At 29.8% G+C, this 19,128-nt stretch overlaps 2 protein-coding genes across 2 annotated transcripts; both read right to left on the reverse strand.

Moving 5' to 3' along the window:
- Positions 1-1,062: 1,062 nt before the first annotated feature.
- Positions 1,063-7,586, reverse strand: LOC108846637 (uncharacterized). The gene is made up of 17 exons (XM_057004612.1): positions 7,446-7,586; positions 6,767-6,885; positions 6,573-6,683; positions 6,146-6,491; positions 6,003-6,061; positions 5,852-5,924; positions 5,610-5,728; positions 3,096-3,494; positions 2,847-2,964; positions 2,597-2,752; positions 2,445-2,508; positions 2,277-2,315; positions 2,124-2,175; positions 1,879-1,999; positions 1,753-1,798; positions 1,434-1,679; positions 1,063-1,352 (listed from the first exon to the last, which is right to left on the reverse strand). The coding sequence occupies exons 9-16, from the start codon at positions 2,864-2,866 to the stop codon at positions 1,659-1,661; spliced, it is 519 nt and encodes a 172-aa protein (XP_056860592.1). The 5' UTR covers positions 2,867-2,964; positions 3,096-3,494; positions 5,610-5,728; positions 5,852-5,924; positions 6,003-6,061; positions 6,146-6,491; positions 6,573-6,683; positions 6,767-6,885; positions 7,446-7,586; the 3' UTR covers positions 1,063-1,352; positions 1,434-1,658.
- Positions 7,587-9,409: 1,823 nt separating this feature from the next.
- Positions 9,410-11,799, reverse strand: LOC108844642 (transcription factor MYB104). Its single transcript, XM_018617926.2, has 4 exons — positions 11,371-11,799; positions 10,782-11,142; positions 9,854-10,706; positions 9,410-9,782 (listed from the first exon to the last, which is right to left on the reverse strand). Exons 2-4 carry the CDS (start codon positions 11,091-11,093, stop codon positions 9,652-9,654), a joined length of 1,296 nt encoding a protein of 431 aa, XP_018473428.2. The 5' UTR covers positions 11,094-11,142; positions 11,371-11,799; the 3' UTR covers positions 9,410-9,651.
- Between the last annotated feature and the right edge of the window lie 7,329 nt (positions 11,800-19,128).

Here is a 19,128-nt window from a genome sequence, read left to right on the forward strand (position 1 = left end):
GTAGAATCTACAACAAGTGGAGCAATCAGTTTGATAGTATAAGCCTTTAAGACTGAGACTGGTGAGTTAATCCAATCGTATGATATAAGACTATCACTGATCCTTTCTGTCTTGAATATACATTTGCGTTTATCTTTTTTTATTCATTTGAGATGGTCCATTACAGGACAGGACAATATAGCAAAACAATTTGTAGGTAGAACACACGAAACAAATCGCAGCAACAAAACATTAAAAGTAGTAAAAGATACCAGTAGGTACCATCAAATGCTATAGAACACTCCAAAAGAGACAAAATGACTCTTAAAAAGAGATAGCATAAGCATGAAAGAATATCGAAGATCCATTAAACATTTGCGTTTATCTATCACAACAATAAGATATACAGTACAACTATAAGTGTTTTCTTACAGTACCTGTATTGTCTCTGTCAAAGCATTAAAGAGAGACATTTGAACGATCCACAAAAAGCAAAAACTTGAACTAACATGTCTATGTAACTTACCTATACATCGTTAATATAATTTTTGTTTCCCTTTCTGAATGTTTAAGAAAACATAATAGAGAAATCAAGAAAGATCTGTTGCACATGCTAAATAAATACACCAATGGATCAATATATCTTTAAACCATCAACGCTGTACAACCAAGAAATTAAGGATAAACACTAGTACCACAACCAAATCTATTTTTTGACCAGTGCACATTATTAACTCATGTACATATCACTCAAGACAGTATAATACAGTAATCTCAAGTATATATAAATTATGACGCAGAATGACAGAATTTCTAAGACTTGCAAACATAAATATAAGATTGCAGAGATGATGCAGAAATTTGAGGACATATGCAGAATGCAGAATTGTAAAGACATGATGCAGAATGCAAACATCAGAATGCAGAGTGCAAAATCCACAATTGTGAAGACATGATGCAAGGCGGTGCAAGACGAAGATTGTTTCCTTAACAATGACATACTTAGTGTCAATTATACTACTAGAACACAAAGAACCAGTTGGGAAGATTGTTAAGTGTTCCAACGATCATACCCAAAGCACATAGCCTCCACAATGTTATGAGATAACCGTACTCCGCTCTGATTAGAACAAAGGGTGCCACCTGCAAAATCAAAGTGAAAAAAACAGCATAACAAGGAAAACTTCAACGAGGAAATCACAATCATAGAAAATGAAGTCTTTAGTAAATTCTATTTTGAGTGTCATTGCTGGTTCGCCAGAGAAAAGCTGGCTCGTCTTTGAAATCGCCAAAATTGGTGACCGGAAGCATTCTTCTAGCTACTCGTAACACATCCTCTTCACTCAGTTTAACGTCTCTCCGCTCTGTCTCTTCTGTTACCATTTGCGAGTAAGTGAGAAACTGTTACTTTACTATCAAGATCTAAGATGCACATCATTAACAAATTAACGTACCTGAAAAACGAGGTTTGCTGTATCCACAACCACCACCATTGTCTCTTCCTCCTCTGCCACCCCTTCTACCACCACCACCACTACCAAATCGACCAACGCCGCCACCACTGTATCCTCCGCTCCTTTCACCACCACTGTTATCCCTCGGTTTAGCCTCATTAACAACAAGAGCCCATCCTCCCAATTCGTACTCCATTAAGGTCCTACGCCTTCTCTGTGCCTTCTTTAATGTCGATGTAAGCAATTCTGCAATTTAAATTAAAAGTTTTAGTTAGCATCTGAGAGAACATAATACACAAACTCGTCACAAAATAGAGACCCTTGTGATCTCTCCGCATGACGCAAAGTGTTCAGTCAATGCATGCCTGAGTACAAATGATTTAAGTCAGCAAGATAATTTCAAAACAATACTTCTTTCACCATAAGCAAAAACACTAGCGCACACCTTCTGTGCATCTTCAGAAGTAGAAAACTCAACATGGCCAAAGCCTCTGAAACTGCCATCATCCTTATTCGTAGCAAATCTAACATCAACAACTTCACCAGCCTCTTTAAACAAGTTCTCACTGTATATGGAGGACAAAGTATCATAAGATCACCCAAAAATTCAACTTTTCCTAAAGAGAGAGAGATAGAGAGAGCAGAGAGCTACTTACACGTTTGATCTTTCAATTTAGTATGAGAGGTTACCAGCAAAGAGCGTCTTGGTTCCTCCTGTAGCAGGAGTTGCTGGTGTCTTAGGCTGAAAGACAAAAGGATGAAACACAGGTTAACTTAAAAGCATGATCCATAAATCCATAAATGAGGTTAGAGGAAAACTACAATGTTGATGGATATTCTTACCTGTTGCGGCTCAGCATCCACCATCTCTACATCAGCGTTCTGTTTTAGTACACATTAGATCAGTAAACAGCAAGTTATAAAAAACATTATGCAATAAAAACTCAATGTTGTTATGTTGGAATCATAATGAAACTTTTGTAGCTATTAACATTAAGAAAGATTCATCACTACTGCTCTCCTTTTTAGCAGCCTTGGTAGCCTTTTTAGGTGCAGGCTTCTCCTCTTCACTTTCCTGCAAAATGACCCAATCAAACACATGTTCAATGAATCGCATCCATGACATTAGAAACATGCTCAACGATTAAAGTAGTGACGCTAACCTCATCAGAATTTTCGTCAGATGAATCAGAACTGCTTGCAGCCTTGGTAGCAGGAGCTGCCTTTTTAGCAGCAGGTTTAACATCCTCAGACTCATCTTCTGAATCATCATCGTCAGAAGATGAAGAATCTTTAGCAGCTGGCTTAGCAGCAGGTTCCTTTTATCCAATCACCAAACACGTAAATAAGTTACATGGTTCATAAACATTAGAGGAAAAAGGGTAAAAGATACTTATGAGGCAGGTGGCTTACTTCATCAGAAGATTCCTCATCGGAAGAGTCTTCCTCTTCAGAGGAGCTCTCTGCCTTAGCCTTCACAGAGCCTTTTGTAAGCAGCAACAGCAGGTTTCTTGGTCGCAGCAACTTTTTCCTGAAATAGGCCAAGTATGTTAGCAAATATCCACGGAATGCAAGCTAAACACGCATAGTAATAAAAAAACTGATCTCATCGGAAGGTTCCTCCTCAGAAGATGATGAGTCATTTTTTGTTTTCTTTGCAACCTTTCCGTTAGTGGCCTTCTTAGTTACAGGTCCCGTCAACACAACAACAGGCTTCGGCTCCTCCACCACCACCACCACCTCCGATGATCTCTGGCGAGGCGCTACCCAAAAGACCGTTTTGCCCTCCCCTCGTCTTGCACCGCCTTGCAGCACACACTCACACAACAACCAAAATTAAATTATAAAATTACATGAACGTATCATATGTGATCACGAAGGGTTAGTGGGTAATAACACAAATAAAAATATCTCAGACATATAAACTACAACCACAAACTACAGAAGTCTCACATACCTTCAAAATATATATCTACGTGAGACTCAACAAAACCAAAGAGATGTACCTGTCAAAGAAGTCTGCTACACTTGCAATCTCCTTAGACCTCCTAAAGCACAAACCTGAATAGAAATCAAATTAATTAGTTACTTACATGTAGTTTTATAAGGAATTTGTTATTAATTTGTGTTTGATTTTAGTCTTTGTCTTGAGACAATAGTCTTTTGTCTTAATACTTTGTAAGCCGTGGGTAAACTTTTGTAAGCCGTGGGTACCGTGAACTAGTAAGTACATGTCTTCTATGTCTCTGTCCAAAGACTTTTAAGACTTTTGTAAGTATTTTGTCTTAATACTTTTGTAAGTCTTTTGTCTTAAGACTTCTGTAAGCCGTGGATAAAATTTTATAAGCCGTGGGTAGTGTGAGCTAGTGAAGTATGTCTTTTTGTCTTTTAAAGACAACTTTTGTAAGCCGTGGGTAGTGTGAACTAGTGAAGTATATGTCTTCCATGTCTTTGTCCAAAGACTTTAAAGACCTTTGTAAGTCTTTTGTCTAAGACTTTTATAAGCCGTGGGTAGTAAGCCGTTGGTCTTTTAATTGACATGCCAAGATGTCTTTGTCCAAATACTTTTAAGACTTTTGTAAGTCTTTTGTCTTAATACTTTTGTAAGTCTTTTTGTAAGCCGTGGGTAGTGTGATCTAGTGAAGTATGTCTTTTTGTCTTTTAAAGACAACTTTTGTAAGCCGTGGGTAGTGTGAACTAGTGAAGTATGTCTTCTATGTCTTTGTCCAGACTTTAAAGACCTTTGTAAGTCTTTTGTCTGAGACTTTTATAAGCCGTGGGTAGTAAGCCGTTGATCTTTTAACTGACATGCCATAGATGTCTTTGTCCAAAGACTTTTAAGACTTTTGTAAGTCTGTTGTCTTAATACTTTTGTATGTCTTTTGTCTTAAGACTTCTGTAAGCCGTGGGTAAGCTTTTATAAGCCGTGGCTAGTGTAAGCTAGTGAAGTAGATGTCTTCTATGTCTTTGTCCAAAGACTATAAAGACCTTTGTAAGTCTTTTGTCTGAGACTTTTATAAGCCGTGGGTTTGTAAGCCGTTGGTCATGGGTACTAAAATAAAGATATGTTCTTGATTTTAGTCTTTGTCTTAAAGACTTTTTTAATCAAAAACATGATCTTCTCAAGCCGTGGGTAAGTAAAACAAGGATCTGTTTTTGATTTGTCTTTTGTCTTAAAGACTTTCTTAGTCAAAAACATGGTCTTCTCAAGCCGTGGGTAAGTAAAAAAAGGATCTGTTTTTGATTTGTCTTTTGTCTTAAAGACTTTCTTAATCAAAAACATGATCTTTTCAAGCCGTGGGTAAGTAAAACAAAGATCTGTTTTTGAAGACTTTCTTAATAATCAAAAACTGGAACCTCTCAAGCCGTGGGTACTGAAATGAAGATCTGTTTTTGAGTTTAGTCTTTTGTCTTAAAGACTTTCTTAATAATCAAAAACAAGAACCTCTCAAGCCGTGGGTACTAAAATAAAGACCTGTTTTTGATTTTAGTCTTTTGTCTTAAAGACTTTCTTAATGCATCCCATTCAAATAATCCAAAACAGGAACCTCTCAAGCCGTGGGTACCAAAATAAAGATCTGTTTTTGATTTTAGTCTTTTGTCTTAAAGACTTTCCTAATAATCAAAAACAAGAAACTCTCAAGCCGTGGGTACTAAAATAAAGATCTGTTTTTGATTTTAGTCTTTTGTCCTAAAGACTTTCTTAATAATCAAAAACAAGAACCTCTCAAGCCGTGGGTACTCAAATAAAGATCTGTTTTTGATTTTAGTCATTGGTCGTTATAATCCATTCCATCCAAATAATCAAAAACAGATCTTTCTTAAACCATGGAGTAGTAAAGTCTCTTCTTGTCTTAAAAGACTTTTTTAAAACCATGGGTAATATGTTTCATCTAGGGGCAGCGAAGGGACAATGTTCCCAAAATAAGAATCTGACAGAACACTATAAGATTAGTGTCTGTCTAAGATCTTTTTGGGGGTCTGAAGTGGAAAACCAAAACATCAAAACAAAACAAAAACAATCGATCTTAGGGATTTTGGCAAAACCATAAAATAAAAGGCTTTTTGAAATCTTCTTGTTGTTGATGTCAAAATCATCAAGACACAAGTGGTTTAAAATAAAGAGAGGAACTCAAGACTGATGGGGTATCTGTAGCATAAGAAAGAGTTATTTACCTTAAAGGAAAGGTATTTCACACTGAGTCACTGCAAAAACCCATGAATGTTGTTGTTCCGTCTTTTCAGCTCTTCCATCTCTCTCTCTCGTCACATTGTTTCTTCTCGTGTGAAGCTAACTGAAACAGTAGTAAGATACACCATAACTACAAATTATGAACCACTAAAATAAAACTACAAAGAATAAACAATGGAATAATTTGCTAAGAAGTTGGGAACAACAAAAATTGGCACTAACTAACCCCTTTCATATGCAGTTTCTCAAGAATAGAGATCGCTTCCACTGCAATGCACGCCACCATGTTTGGAGACATCCTACACATATGACAACACAATTAGAATATCTGCATGAGCATGTATGAGATGAAAATAAATAATGATCAAAGTGCTTACGATTGAGCTATAAAGAATTCCAAACATCCCAGAGCTAAGACCAAGCATATGTCCATGACCTGAAATTATTATAAATGGTTCTTCATGAAAAAAATACCTTATTAATCTCAACGTGTAATCAAGCTCTCGCACTTAAAGCTTACCAGAATGTAAAAATCTCCTTGACGACCCTTGTGATGTACAGCAGGAACTCCATAACAGCTATTGAGCAAACTTTACAGCAGAAAAAAAGGAGAAAGAACAGATAAGTAACTGATCAAGTGGTTGGAGCTTCTTGGTTCTGAACGATGTCAACAGCTTCTTGGTTGCTCATCTGTTCCCATAGACCGTCTGAAGCAAATATCAGAAACTGATCAAGTGGTTGGAGCTCATGCTCTGTTATCGACGGTTCCCCACTTAAGATTGGTCTTTCATCGGCTTGCGGAGTCTATACTTTGTGTACAATGGTTCCTGTCTAGATCCATACACGTCGCCTATGGATCTAGATATCTATAAAGGATAAAAAGAAACATATCTTAGTCTAATGTAGGAACATGCACAAGCTAAGTCTATTGAAACTAAAATCTTTACCTGAACGAGTCCCTTAACGCGCCTATTTGTCTTACTTGTACACTTGCCACTCGTAAGGTGGGCCAAAATTGCGTCCTTTACTATTTCGGTGTGATCAAGTTTCAGAGCTACCTGAAAGGAAGAGAAAAAAAACATTTTCAAAAATATCACTCTTTTGGTCTAACTAATTTTAAACAGTTTTTTTTCTACTATACCTCAACTGCATCTGAACCAATCCTATCACTGCCACCACTCACCCTTCTGCCAGCATAAACTTGACCAAAGCCACCCTTCCCGAGTTTCCTCTCCGTCTTATAAACAGGAGAAGTTCCAACTTGTACCAATAAAAAAAGTAAAGTCAGTAAATTAATTAGCATAGCTCCCAAACCACATACCGACAAAAGATCTAAAGAGTTCCCAAGCTGATGAATGAAGGTGAAATAAAATAAAATGATGAACTCCAAAATATATCCTAAAGTTTCACACGAAACCCTAAATAATATGAAAAAGTTTAATACCAAAACCACACAAATCAGGATCCAATATTGCTGTATGAAACAAGATAATCAATCGAACTATAGAAAGAAATCGAACAATAAAGATTCACATGAAACCCTAACATAAAGCGAGAAACCCCAAATCAATCGGAACGAATTTAAAGAGAACGAACCCCTAAATCAAAACTGCGATCGAACTATAAAGGAACAAGACATCAATCTACTACAGAGGAACAAGGCAATCAATCGAACAAGGAAGGTTAACGAAACCCTAGAAACAAAATTGCGATTGAAAACCCAAACCAATTGCAACGGAATCTAAAGAGAACGAAACCCTAGAAACAAAATTGCGATTGAAAATCATGATTTAGAGAGAGAGAGAGAGAGAAACACTTACTATGTTAATGAGTTGGATCCGTTTCTGCAAAGTTTGGAAGAGTCTGAACACTTGCGAAGGTCGAGAGAGAGTTCTTCAAATATTTTTTTCGTATTTTGGAGAAAATGTTCTCTCATTTCTCCAAGTATTAATAATACTTTCGTTACGTTTTTTTCTAACGGTTATATTTCAATTTAAGCCGGCTCGATTTATTCTGAAATCAAACCGTCTGCATTCACCACTTAAACCAATCCGCTTCTTTTTCCATTATGTCTAACTATTACGCCGTCGTTTTCCACATCTCTGTCATTTGTTTGGCAATTTCCAGTTTTTCCCTTTTTGTAATTAAAAATGGAGGTAACAGCCCTGGTTTGCCAAAAACAAATTTTTGTATGAACATGTTTCATTTTTATAAAAAGTTGTTGTATGAACATGTTTCATTTTTATCTATTTTCTTATTTAGATACAGTCATGTCAAAAAATCTTACAGATTAAATTTTATATGAAAATTTCTACAACTACAATTCAACCAATCATTTTCATCTTACATATTTATCAATTTTCACAAAATATTATACTTATTTAAGAAGTTTTTTTTTCTTAAATTCAAATTCAACAAGATATGATATACAATCCAAAATATTTTCTTAAAAAATTAAAAGAAAAATTGTTACCTAAAACTTTTTGAAAGGAAAAATTCAAAGAAGTGTTTTCAATTTTAAAAAAAAAATTATGTAAGATTTATTTAATATTTATTTTATATATGTATAGAATAAGTTCTAATTGTCATTTACCTCTACAGTGAAACATTTGTTTTATCATTTTGACATTCTAATATTTGTTTGAAAATTGTCAAAAAAGAAAGAAAGAATGGTATATAATTTGATTGGAATACTTTATTCAATATCAAACCAGAGATTTGATGTCAAAAAAAAAGAATGATATAGGGGTCGATTGGGATTAACTGAAGTTTTTATTAGTTGTTGTAAAATCAAACCATTGAGAAGTTTGTGAAGCCACTGCTGCGGTGATTGAATGCTAGGCTTTTACTGATGTACATAGATTATATACACTTTCAGATGCAACAAAATCACCTTAACGAAAAAATCTCTACAACTCTTTATCTCGTCTATCTTGATGGGGAAACCTCCTTTTCTTCTTAGTGTCGGCCAACATGGAGAAAATCCAAACAATGCTTGAACTTCTACGTTGTAACAGACTTGGTCAACATGTCATATGTATTTTCCAAAGTATGTACTTTTTCCAATAAGAATTCTCCAGAAGTTGTCAACTCTCTTATTTTGTAAAACCTTATACGAATGTGCTTCGTACTTGCATGATACACTTGATTCTTGCCAAACACACTTTGACTGTCAGTGTAGCTGAAAACCTCCTTGATCAACACCAACTCGGATACAAGACCTTGTACCCATACTATTTCCTTAGCTGCTTCTCCAGCCATATATTCAGCTTTTGTGTTCAACATTTGATACAACAATAGGTTGTTGTACCGATTTCCAACATATATGTGTTTCTTCAAGAGTAAGACATACCATATAGTCGACCTGAAATTATCAATGTCTTCCCCATAATCAGAATCCACAATTCCAATAACTGAAATTGCATTCTTGACTTCCAAACATAAGCTCATAGTCACTTATTCTTGTAAGTATCTTAAAATCCATTTTTAGATATTATAGTCCATAATTGACGAATGTACATTGAATATTATTTCAGATTTTAAATATTATTAAAAGTTAACTAATGTATTTGGTGAACTTCTTTCAATTTTTTTTTTTAAATATAATATTTTTTTACTACTGATCTAGATACCACCTTGATTGATGATAAGAGATGAGTTGAATTTAAAGATTGGCTCTAGAAGTTTGAACCTAAGTTTTATTCATTCCATGTTACGATTAATCTGATTATTTATTGCCAAGTTTTCACGGTGAAAAGCATGTATGCAGCTATGAAATTCTATCTGGAGATCCAAAAATAGCTTGGCATGATCATCAAGCCGTGATCAAAAATCTTTAGAATCCTTATCATAATCTCGTGCAGCCATAAAGCTTGCTTATAAAAGCGACTAAGAAACTAACAGGTCGTTATTTTTGTAGCCACAGTACGGACACATGTAAAGACAGACTAATCTACTCCAGAGTGAGTCAGAGATCAGAAGTGAGAGAGAGCTGTTTATGCATAATGCCATCGAGAGAATCCTCTTCTACTTGGTGTAGTCCCTATCCTCACCAAGAAGTTGTCTTATCCAATCACCGCTCTCAAAGGATGTGCGTCTCTCATTTGAGGAAGTTGGAGCAAAATGAACCAAATCGGTTTCAGCATTGGAGTTGTGTCCTGCAGATGGAGGTTAAATACGCAAACAATGAAAGTGACTGTAATGCCTAAAGAGGCTAAAAAATGATCACCTGCTGTGTTTGCAGTGGCTGGTGTTATCTCGATATGGTCAAGTAGAGAGGACTGATGAAGCAGCGGGGAATCTGGATCCGTCTGTTTTTCCCCTGATGATCCATAGACAACTGATTCCAACAATCCATCACAGAAAGAAGATGGACAATCGGATGGTGTCTGGTCTGTCAGAGGGGACATGACTAAAGTGTTGTCTGACTCAAGTGCCTGCATTGGGTGTTGTGTTTCCCAATCGCCAGGCTCGTCTTGAGTGTCAAAACATTGGAATGAAGGGAGCTCCAACTTCTCAGCCCCGCCGTGAAGGAGAGGCTCAGAAGGAGAAGAATATGTAGTAGTAGTAGTAGTAGCATCGCCAAGAAAATGGCTATCCTGGAGTGCAGCAACGTTGAACTGTCCTGGAGTGCTTGGATAGTTCCAAACCTGGTCGCTCACAGCATAACCACCAGTGTAAGGAGGAAACGCGGTTTCTGATTCCCTGACGCGTTTGCGGTTAGGAGGCGGTTGGTAAGAAGAATCTATCACGTTGTAGATATTATTAGGCTGAAATAAGGCAGGATTCTGTCTCATCTGGTTACCCGTGGGAACACTGCTAAGCAACGACTGGTAGAAAGAGGAGCAACCATTGAGTTGTAAGTACTTGAAATCAAATTCAGGGATCTCGAGACAGTCCAGCTCCAAAGACTCTTGACTATGATGACCGTCCAACGAGTCAGTGTTATGACCATTCTGTGCTGCGGCGTTCAAGGCTTGCTCACGAACTTCGTCAGGGTAAATCGGTAAGCCAAGTCGCTGCAGTCTCTTAACTCTCGTGTTCCAGAAGTTCTTGATCTCGTTATCCGTGCGACCAGGTAGCTGAAGAGAAAAAGGAAAACAAGATTCAGAGCAAAAAAACAAGAGAGAGAGTAGAAGAGAGAGGTTATGACATACTTCAGCAGCCATTCGTGCCCATTTGTTACCCATGGAAGCATGAAGCTCGATGACACGCTGCTCTTCCTTGTCGGTAAAAGAGCCTTTCTTTAAATCAGGCCTAAGGTGATTCACCCAGCGGAGGCGGCAGCTTTTGCCGCAGCGAGAAAGGCCAGAGTGTTTCTGAACAGCGTTCCAGTTACCATCACCATGTTTGTCGACATAAGCGATCAGAAGTTGGTCTTCAGCCGATGTCCAAGGGCCTTTGTGAAAGTTTTTGTCTATTGCAAAATCATCGCCTGATCCTCCTGAATCATGGCGAACTTTACCCATCTTGCCTCCTCTGTTTCATATATCATTCTAACACTGCCCCTACCACTCTCTGAAAACAAACAAACAAACAGAATCTCGATTTACAACTATAGAAATTCGTGTTCTATGCAGTAAAACAAGAAATATTATATTATATCTAAATAATTCAGTTATTACAATTTGACAATACTGCTCATAGGATACTAAATGCGACAAAACTCACAGTCTGAATAAATTGAGACTTTCTAAATCTAAAATTTAATAAGTTTTAAATTAAAGCGAACAAGAACTCGGGTACCTGACTGAATCTCGAACAACACTTTCACCTCCGATTCTGTCAAAAAAAAAAAAAAATTTCCCACCGAAAGCAAAAACCCTAATGGAGAATTGAAGAGTTGCTAATAAATCGAAAACCCAAAGGAAGAAGAAATGAGTTAAAGATAGAAATTCATATCGAGAGAGAGAGAGAGGAATCAACAAGAAAATAGGAACGAACTGTTTAGATAATAATAAAATTAAATTAAAAAAAATCAGATATTCCAGGAGAAGATCTGCAGAAAGCGGAATTAGAGACTGGGCGATGAGATAAGCGTGGAGATTTAAACTCCTCTTTCGAATTTCTTCTTCTTAATTTTTTCTCTCTCTGAGAAAAAGTGTGTGTGTGTGTGTTTTTTTTTGCGTTTTCTAGTCACTTTCCGGCACCTGAGACACCAAACGAAGGCAGTAATATTAATTATAGTTCTTCTCTTCGTCGCTTTCACTATTTATACGTTCGGATTGTATTATTGACAACATATTTTTATTAATCAAATGTAAACATGTTAAAAGCACCGGTGATAAGACCAAATCAATTTCTCCAAGAAAATCACAAATTTTTGGAGTACTTTTAAAATGACCAAGTTAAACACAAAGCTAACTCATTTTAGCTTTTTTCCTTTTTTCATATTAAGAAAAAAAAAACTCACACAGGAATATTACTATTTTATAAGAAAATCATAAATAACAAAAAAAAATCCAAATATATATCAGATTATCACTAGTTACAAAATGCCAATATCTAAAATTTCTTGAAACAATATTTTTATTAATTTAAAAGTATATTATAAATTAGCATTCAACAAACATATTATTTACTGATTATATTATTTCAAATATTTAGATGTTAAAAGATTACTAGATCATCATCAAAATTGTTTTTCATATATATAATAATTTTTTTTTTTCTTTAATTCTATAACTAGATCTTGATCCGCGCAACCGCGCGGATTTTGTTTTCATTTTTATAAATATAAATATTTGATTTGAAATATAAATGATACATATTTTTAATGTTAATCATATATTTAAATGTTTATATAAATATTTTAAATACAATAATTTTATAATTACATGTTATAATTAATCAATTGTTTAAAATCATATGTATTTGTCGCCTTTTATTATATATTTATCTTATTGTATATGCATTTAGCTATTAAACAAATTAATATATTCATGAGAAAAAAATATTTGAAAATTATTTTGTATTTAATTTACGGTAAATTCTCGTCCGTCCTTCAAAATTGTATTTCCTTTTACAAATACTTTTATGCTTATTCGTTTTAAATAATATATTATTGTATTTTATATTTTAAACATGTATTATATAGTTTGATAATTTTAAGCCATTCTGTCAATATATTTAAAATAAAAAGATATCATGATTAAAATAGTTATAGAGATTTTATATTATTAGGTTTAATGAAATACATGTTAATTTTTATACATGTATTATATATTTTGCTAATGTTAACCCATCTTACCAAAGTGTTAGATTTTATTTCTAAACATAAATATTTTATACTTACGAAATAAAATATATTAAATTTATCAATTTAAGACAATTTTATTATATTTAGCTGAATATAATAATTTTCTTTTAATATGATTGATTATGATTATATAATAAATGAAATATAATATAATTTTTTATTTTTCATTTTATAAACGGTAACTAAATTTATTAATGTATAATAATATTACAAACTAATTTCGAAATTAGTGAAATTATTTAAATATAATTTCGAAAATGAAGATCTTGTAAAAATATTTTAAAACAGATTTGTTAGAATTTTTAAATAAATATATTTAAATTAGTTTCGAAAATGAAGATCTTGTAAAAAATTTAAATAAATATATTTAAATTTAAAATGAAAAGATATCAAAATATATTATGATTAAAGTATTTTAAAGATTCTATATATATTATTAGTCTTAGTAAAATACATTTAATAAAATTTCTAAATGATAGTCAAAATTAAAAAATCACACATGAAATAAGTCATGACTTCTGTTTTAAATATATAAGATAGATGTTATTTCACGTCATTTTATATAAAATATAAAATTCTAAATATTAGGATACAAGTGTTAGTGTGAAAATATTGTATTTTATAGTTTTAGTTGAAGGTTATATATATATATATTTCAGTTTAGGCTTTAGAGATAAATGGTGATATCTAGATAAATCTTAATTTACTAGATATTTTTGATTTTCAGTTAATAGGAAAAATAGTATTGTGGCATATGTTAGAATATCTAGATAGCAAACAGTTTGTTAAAGTTTAACTGATAAGTTGTAAATAATTTATTTTATAAATGCAAAAAATTATTTTGTATTAGATAATCCACGATTTTAATCATCTGAAATAATATTATGTTTCCATAATTATTATTCAGTTTGTTTGTATTGTTTAGAAACAATATAATAACTATAGACGATTTGATAATTATTTTTTTGGCTTAAACTATAAAGCCACTGATATTATGTTCTTTTAATATAAATATCATAAAAATTAATTACGGGTTTTAATATAAATTTGGTTCAAATATTAAAATCGATCTTTTAATCTTGGATTATATAGACCATATTAAGGATTGGTTAAAGAAAAGATTGAAAGATTGTAATAATTATGTCATTAACATCTATTAGACGGGACTGATCATATGAAAATTGTTAGATTCATTATTTTATAAACTAGATTTTCAACTCGCGCGTTTATTTTAATAAAAATATTTTAGTTTCATAATGATATCAAAATAACATGTATATGGTTTATTTACATTTTCTGTGAAATCATATATAAAATTATACATTTTAAATAATTAATATGTAGGTATATTTGTCTTGTATATGTAAATGTATATGTGTGTTTGAAAAGTATTTATCTTAATCATAGTTAGAAGAAAAATTGTTTAATGCATATTAACTAATACTATACCAGTATAAATAATTTATCATAAGTTTGTATCTATCATTTTTTAATAACATAAATAATTAATCCATATGCACAATGTCGAATTTTTTTTGTATACTTATTGTGTGCATATATTTGAAATAATCTTATTTAATTATTTGAAATGCATATCTAATATTCTAATATTTAGATTTATGTTTTGATCGTAATATTGTTTTTGAAGAGATTTAAATAATATTAAATATCTTGTTAAATATAAAAAGAGGAAATAAATATATAAATTTTATATAATGTTAAGTAATGTTTTATTTATTAAAATATATAAATATTAGATATATCTTCTACTTAATCTAGTTAGGGTATTATTGATCTCGGGATTATGATGTTTTATTAGCTCAGATGTATTTTCATTGTTTAGAATTTTTTCACAATTTAATTGTTTCTATTTTATTAATTAATATTTCTTAAGTAATATAATTTTCACTGATGAATGTGAAATGAATATACTTTATATTTATTCTTTTTCTTGTCACTGTGACTATACTCTAATGTCAATATTATTTGAAATAATAATATTAATTTCAACTAATTTATTTGGTGAACCTCTTTAGAGTTTTTATGTTTTCATATATTTTATTAATTCTTCAGATTATTTTCTTTGATAAACTCGAGTTAAATTATTTTTATTGTAAATGTTTTGTTGATTACTTTAATAAAGTTTCATACGTATGGATCCTATAACTTTTACTGATGAATTACATTAATACTTATGAAAAAATCACTATGTACCTTATTCTAAAAAATCTTGTTACATATCATTAGGTTTATTTCAAAAAAAAACTTATTTTATTAGATTAAATGAAATTTTTATTATAATTTTCTATAAAAAAATTTGTCCAAGAAAATAATATAGTAGTGTTATCAAAGTTTTAAAGTAAATAACTATATTAATTCATTTGACTGATAAAGGCAATTTGAGAATATATATAGATAAATGGGCTAGTTAAATATATGTTTCTTACATAAATAAAATACTTTTATCAACATTTATCTATAATAAAAATTTGTACACGTATTGTAAATCAAATAATGATTTGATTCAGACAAAAATGACCAAAATGAACCATTATTTAAAAAAGATCTGGAGCAAGTGAGTATAAACTTAGACTATTTTTTAAAGTTGAAACCTATATAACTAAGAAAAATTAAATACAAAATTTCAGTTTACATATTTATTTATTTGATTATATTAACTATTTTGATTTTAAATATCTATTTTATTTGATGTATATACTATTTTTATTTAATGACATAATTTATGACAAATTTTATCAATAGATATCTAGTCAATTTTGTAGTTTCTTTTTGTTAGTTTATCTTAATTGATATTTAAGTTTATTTTAATAGATTTTCTCCAGATATTTCAGATTACAAAACTTTGGAATATTGACATTTTGAAAATATTAAACTAAAATAATGATTTGTTATAGGAAAATTATCTAAAATACCATTTTCATAATACCACTTTTCATGTTTACACTAACCACTTTTACCACCACTTTTTAATGAAGGTTTAGATTTGAAGGTTCAGGGTTTAGGGTTTAGATTTGATGATTTAGAGTTTAGGATATATAGTTTAGAGTTTAGAGTTGAGGATTTAGGGTTTATAGTTGTTTGAATATTCCCCTATATTATGATTAGTTGTTTAAATCCTATGTGTTTAAATCATATTATTGAATATTTTCAATTGCATTTAACCTAAACTTTAGATATCTTGCATTCTTAAATTAATTATTTTATTTGTAAGATATTTTATGTTAATTTCAAAAATATATTATATATTCAGTTAACTTATATATTATTAATTTATTTTTGTAAGTTTACCATATTTAAATTGATTTACATTTTATTTTGAAATAAACTATTACTGGTAATATTGATAATTTTAGAAATAATAAACTAAAATGCTGATTTCTCATAATATAATTGGTGATTTTAAATCCTATGATTTTTCATATAATTTTCACTTATTCTAGATTCGATTAAAAAGTTTTGTATTTTATTATTAAAAGGTTAATTTCCCAAAACAAAAATTGTATATATATATTATTAGAAATCGTTATTTTATATGTAATTCAGAATTCTATGTGATTTAAATTATTATATGTTTAATTTTTATTTTAAAATATATATTTTCATTTTTGAAAATAATTATGTTAAATTGATTTTTGTTGAATTTCTTTTTATTGGTAGCGTATTTGTATAGATCTCTACTTTATTTTGGAAATTAGTATTTGGAATTTTTGACATTTTAAAATTGTAAACTAAAATAACGATTTAGCATATTATAATTAGTGGTTTTAATCATATTTATAATGGCTTATAGCCTCAACATATTATAATAAGAAGTAATTATTTGTTAATATTACTATTATGCTTTTGATTTTACTATAATAAATAACATTTTAAGAAAGTTGTCAAAATTTAATATTTATTTTATTAGTTTAAGTTATATATATATATATATAATATTAAGTTCGTTTTATTTTATTTTTTAGGAGATATTTACATTTTAAAATAATAAAATAATCTGTTTTTCTACTTTGAATACTTTAGCACTAATTTTCTATTTATTTTGGTATAAAATTCATTTTAGATTTATTATATCTAAAAATAAGTAATTTTTTTGTTAATATTACTTTTTTTCTTTGATTTCCCATTTTTCTATAAAAATTAACATTTATTTAAGTAAGTTTTTAAATGTTAATATGTATTTGGTTAGTTTATGTTATATATATATATAATATTAATTGCGTTTTAATAAATAAAATTTTGTAAATATTAACTTTTTAAGAAAATAATAAATTTAGTTGATGATTTGTCATATTTTAACTGGCGGTTCTAAATCCTACGTGGACGCTCTCAATGGCTTATAGCCTCAACTTTTATATAGTATAGATTTTATTTCATGTGGATTATAATTTTCTCAGTTTGTTCATTAGAAAATGTAATAGTCGGTTGAATTGCTAAAAATTTATATTTAATATTATTTGGTAGATGATGGGTTGAAAAGATACAATAAAAGGTTTACAACTGCGTTAAACAATAAAATGAAGGAGTTGGTCTACATGTTGTAAACGGTGTGTATGTTAATGTATAAAGAACTTAAAGGATACATAATTATATTTAATTTTTGTTGTATGAAAACTGTAATGGATAGAATACATTTTTAAGTTATACTTGTAATATTTCAAGTTTATGTTTTTCACTTACTTTTCTGTAATATTTTCATTTATACTTAATTTTAGCTCAATAAAAATTTATTGTTAGGATTTATTAGATAAATAAAAACATACATTCAATTATTTTATAAAGTAGGCTCTAAATAAAAAGACCATAGATAAAATTAATCGTGACATCTAGTTTAATAAATAAATATTTTTATTTTCTATTTGAGATAGAAATGAATATTTGTTTTTTCTGTCATGAATATTTGTTTTTTAACAGGATCTATTTAAAATCTTTGTAAAATGTATCAATTTAAATTAATTTAAAATATTTATAGAATCTATAATTTTCGTCTACAAATAAAACAAAATAGTCTATATTAAAATAAATTAATTAATTTAATGATATTTAATGATAATTATAATAAAAAGCAAACAATTTCTGGAAATAAATTCTAAAACAATACCAAAAATAGTTTTTTAGAATTGTTTTAAAAATATAGTGTTCCTTTCAACAAAAAGATAAAGATATTGGAGAATATTATAATTAAATTGCATACAATTTGATAAAATCACTAAGAAACGATCCAAATGAAAACAAATCACATATGAAATAACCAATGACTTGTATTTTAATAATATATGTTGTTATACATTTTATTTTTATATCTGAGATAGAAATGAATATTGTTTTCTAAGAGAATCTATTTATTGTTTTGTAAAATATATTTTTTTGGAAAATGAATCAACTCAAACTGTTATTATCATTAAAAATATACTTATATAATTTTTCATGTTTGTTTATAAATAAAACTAAATTATTTTTAGTTTACAATGATTAACAAATTTTAAAACAACGCCGAAAAGTTTTTTTTAGATTTTGTTAAAATATTCATTTGTATTTCAAATAAAAGATAAATACATGGAAGATATCTATTATATGAAAATAGAAGTCACAACTTCATTTCATGTGTGATATTTTAAGTTGGATCATTATTTAGAAAATTTATAAAATACATAACTTAACTATAATATCATTTAATATCTTCATTTTTATTTAAAATAAAATTAATATATGAATAATCTTAAAAATATATATTAATTAAATAAAACAAATATATATATATATATATATATATATATATATATATATATAAAACATGAAAATGGTCGAAATCTAGTCTAAACTATTAAAGTAACTTACACTTCAGACTTTTTACTCTAATTGCCCCTAGCACTTTTCCTTGCCGTATCTTTCATTAAGGATAATTAGAAAATCCAAAATATTAAATAATCTAATATATATATATCTCTACTTACTTGATATTTGTTTCTTTATCAGTATTATCTCGAGATTTTAGGAAATAATTTATATATGAAATCTCTACAACCATTAAATATATTTTGGATCTTTATATAATGTTTTTTTATTTATAAAATAATTTATTTTTGGATTGGATTTAAACAAAATGTTTTGTATTACTCTTCGCCAATTAATCTGAATAATAGTATCTTGTTATGTTAAATTTATTTTTTGAATATTTGCCAATTTATTGTGCCGAATATCACGGTAGGTGTTCTGCATTATCGTTT

The sequence above is a fragment of the Raphanus sativus genome, chromosome 3 (assembly GCF_000801105.2).
Source record: "Raphanus sativus cultivar WK10039 chromosome 3, ASM80110v3, whole genome shotgun sequence".
In the NCBI taxonomy this organism is placed as follows: Eukaryota; Viridiplantae; Streptophyta; class Magnoliopsida; order Brassicales; family Brassicaceae; genus Raphanus; species Raphanus sativus.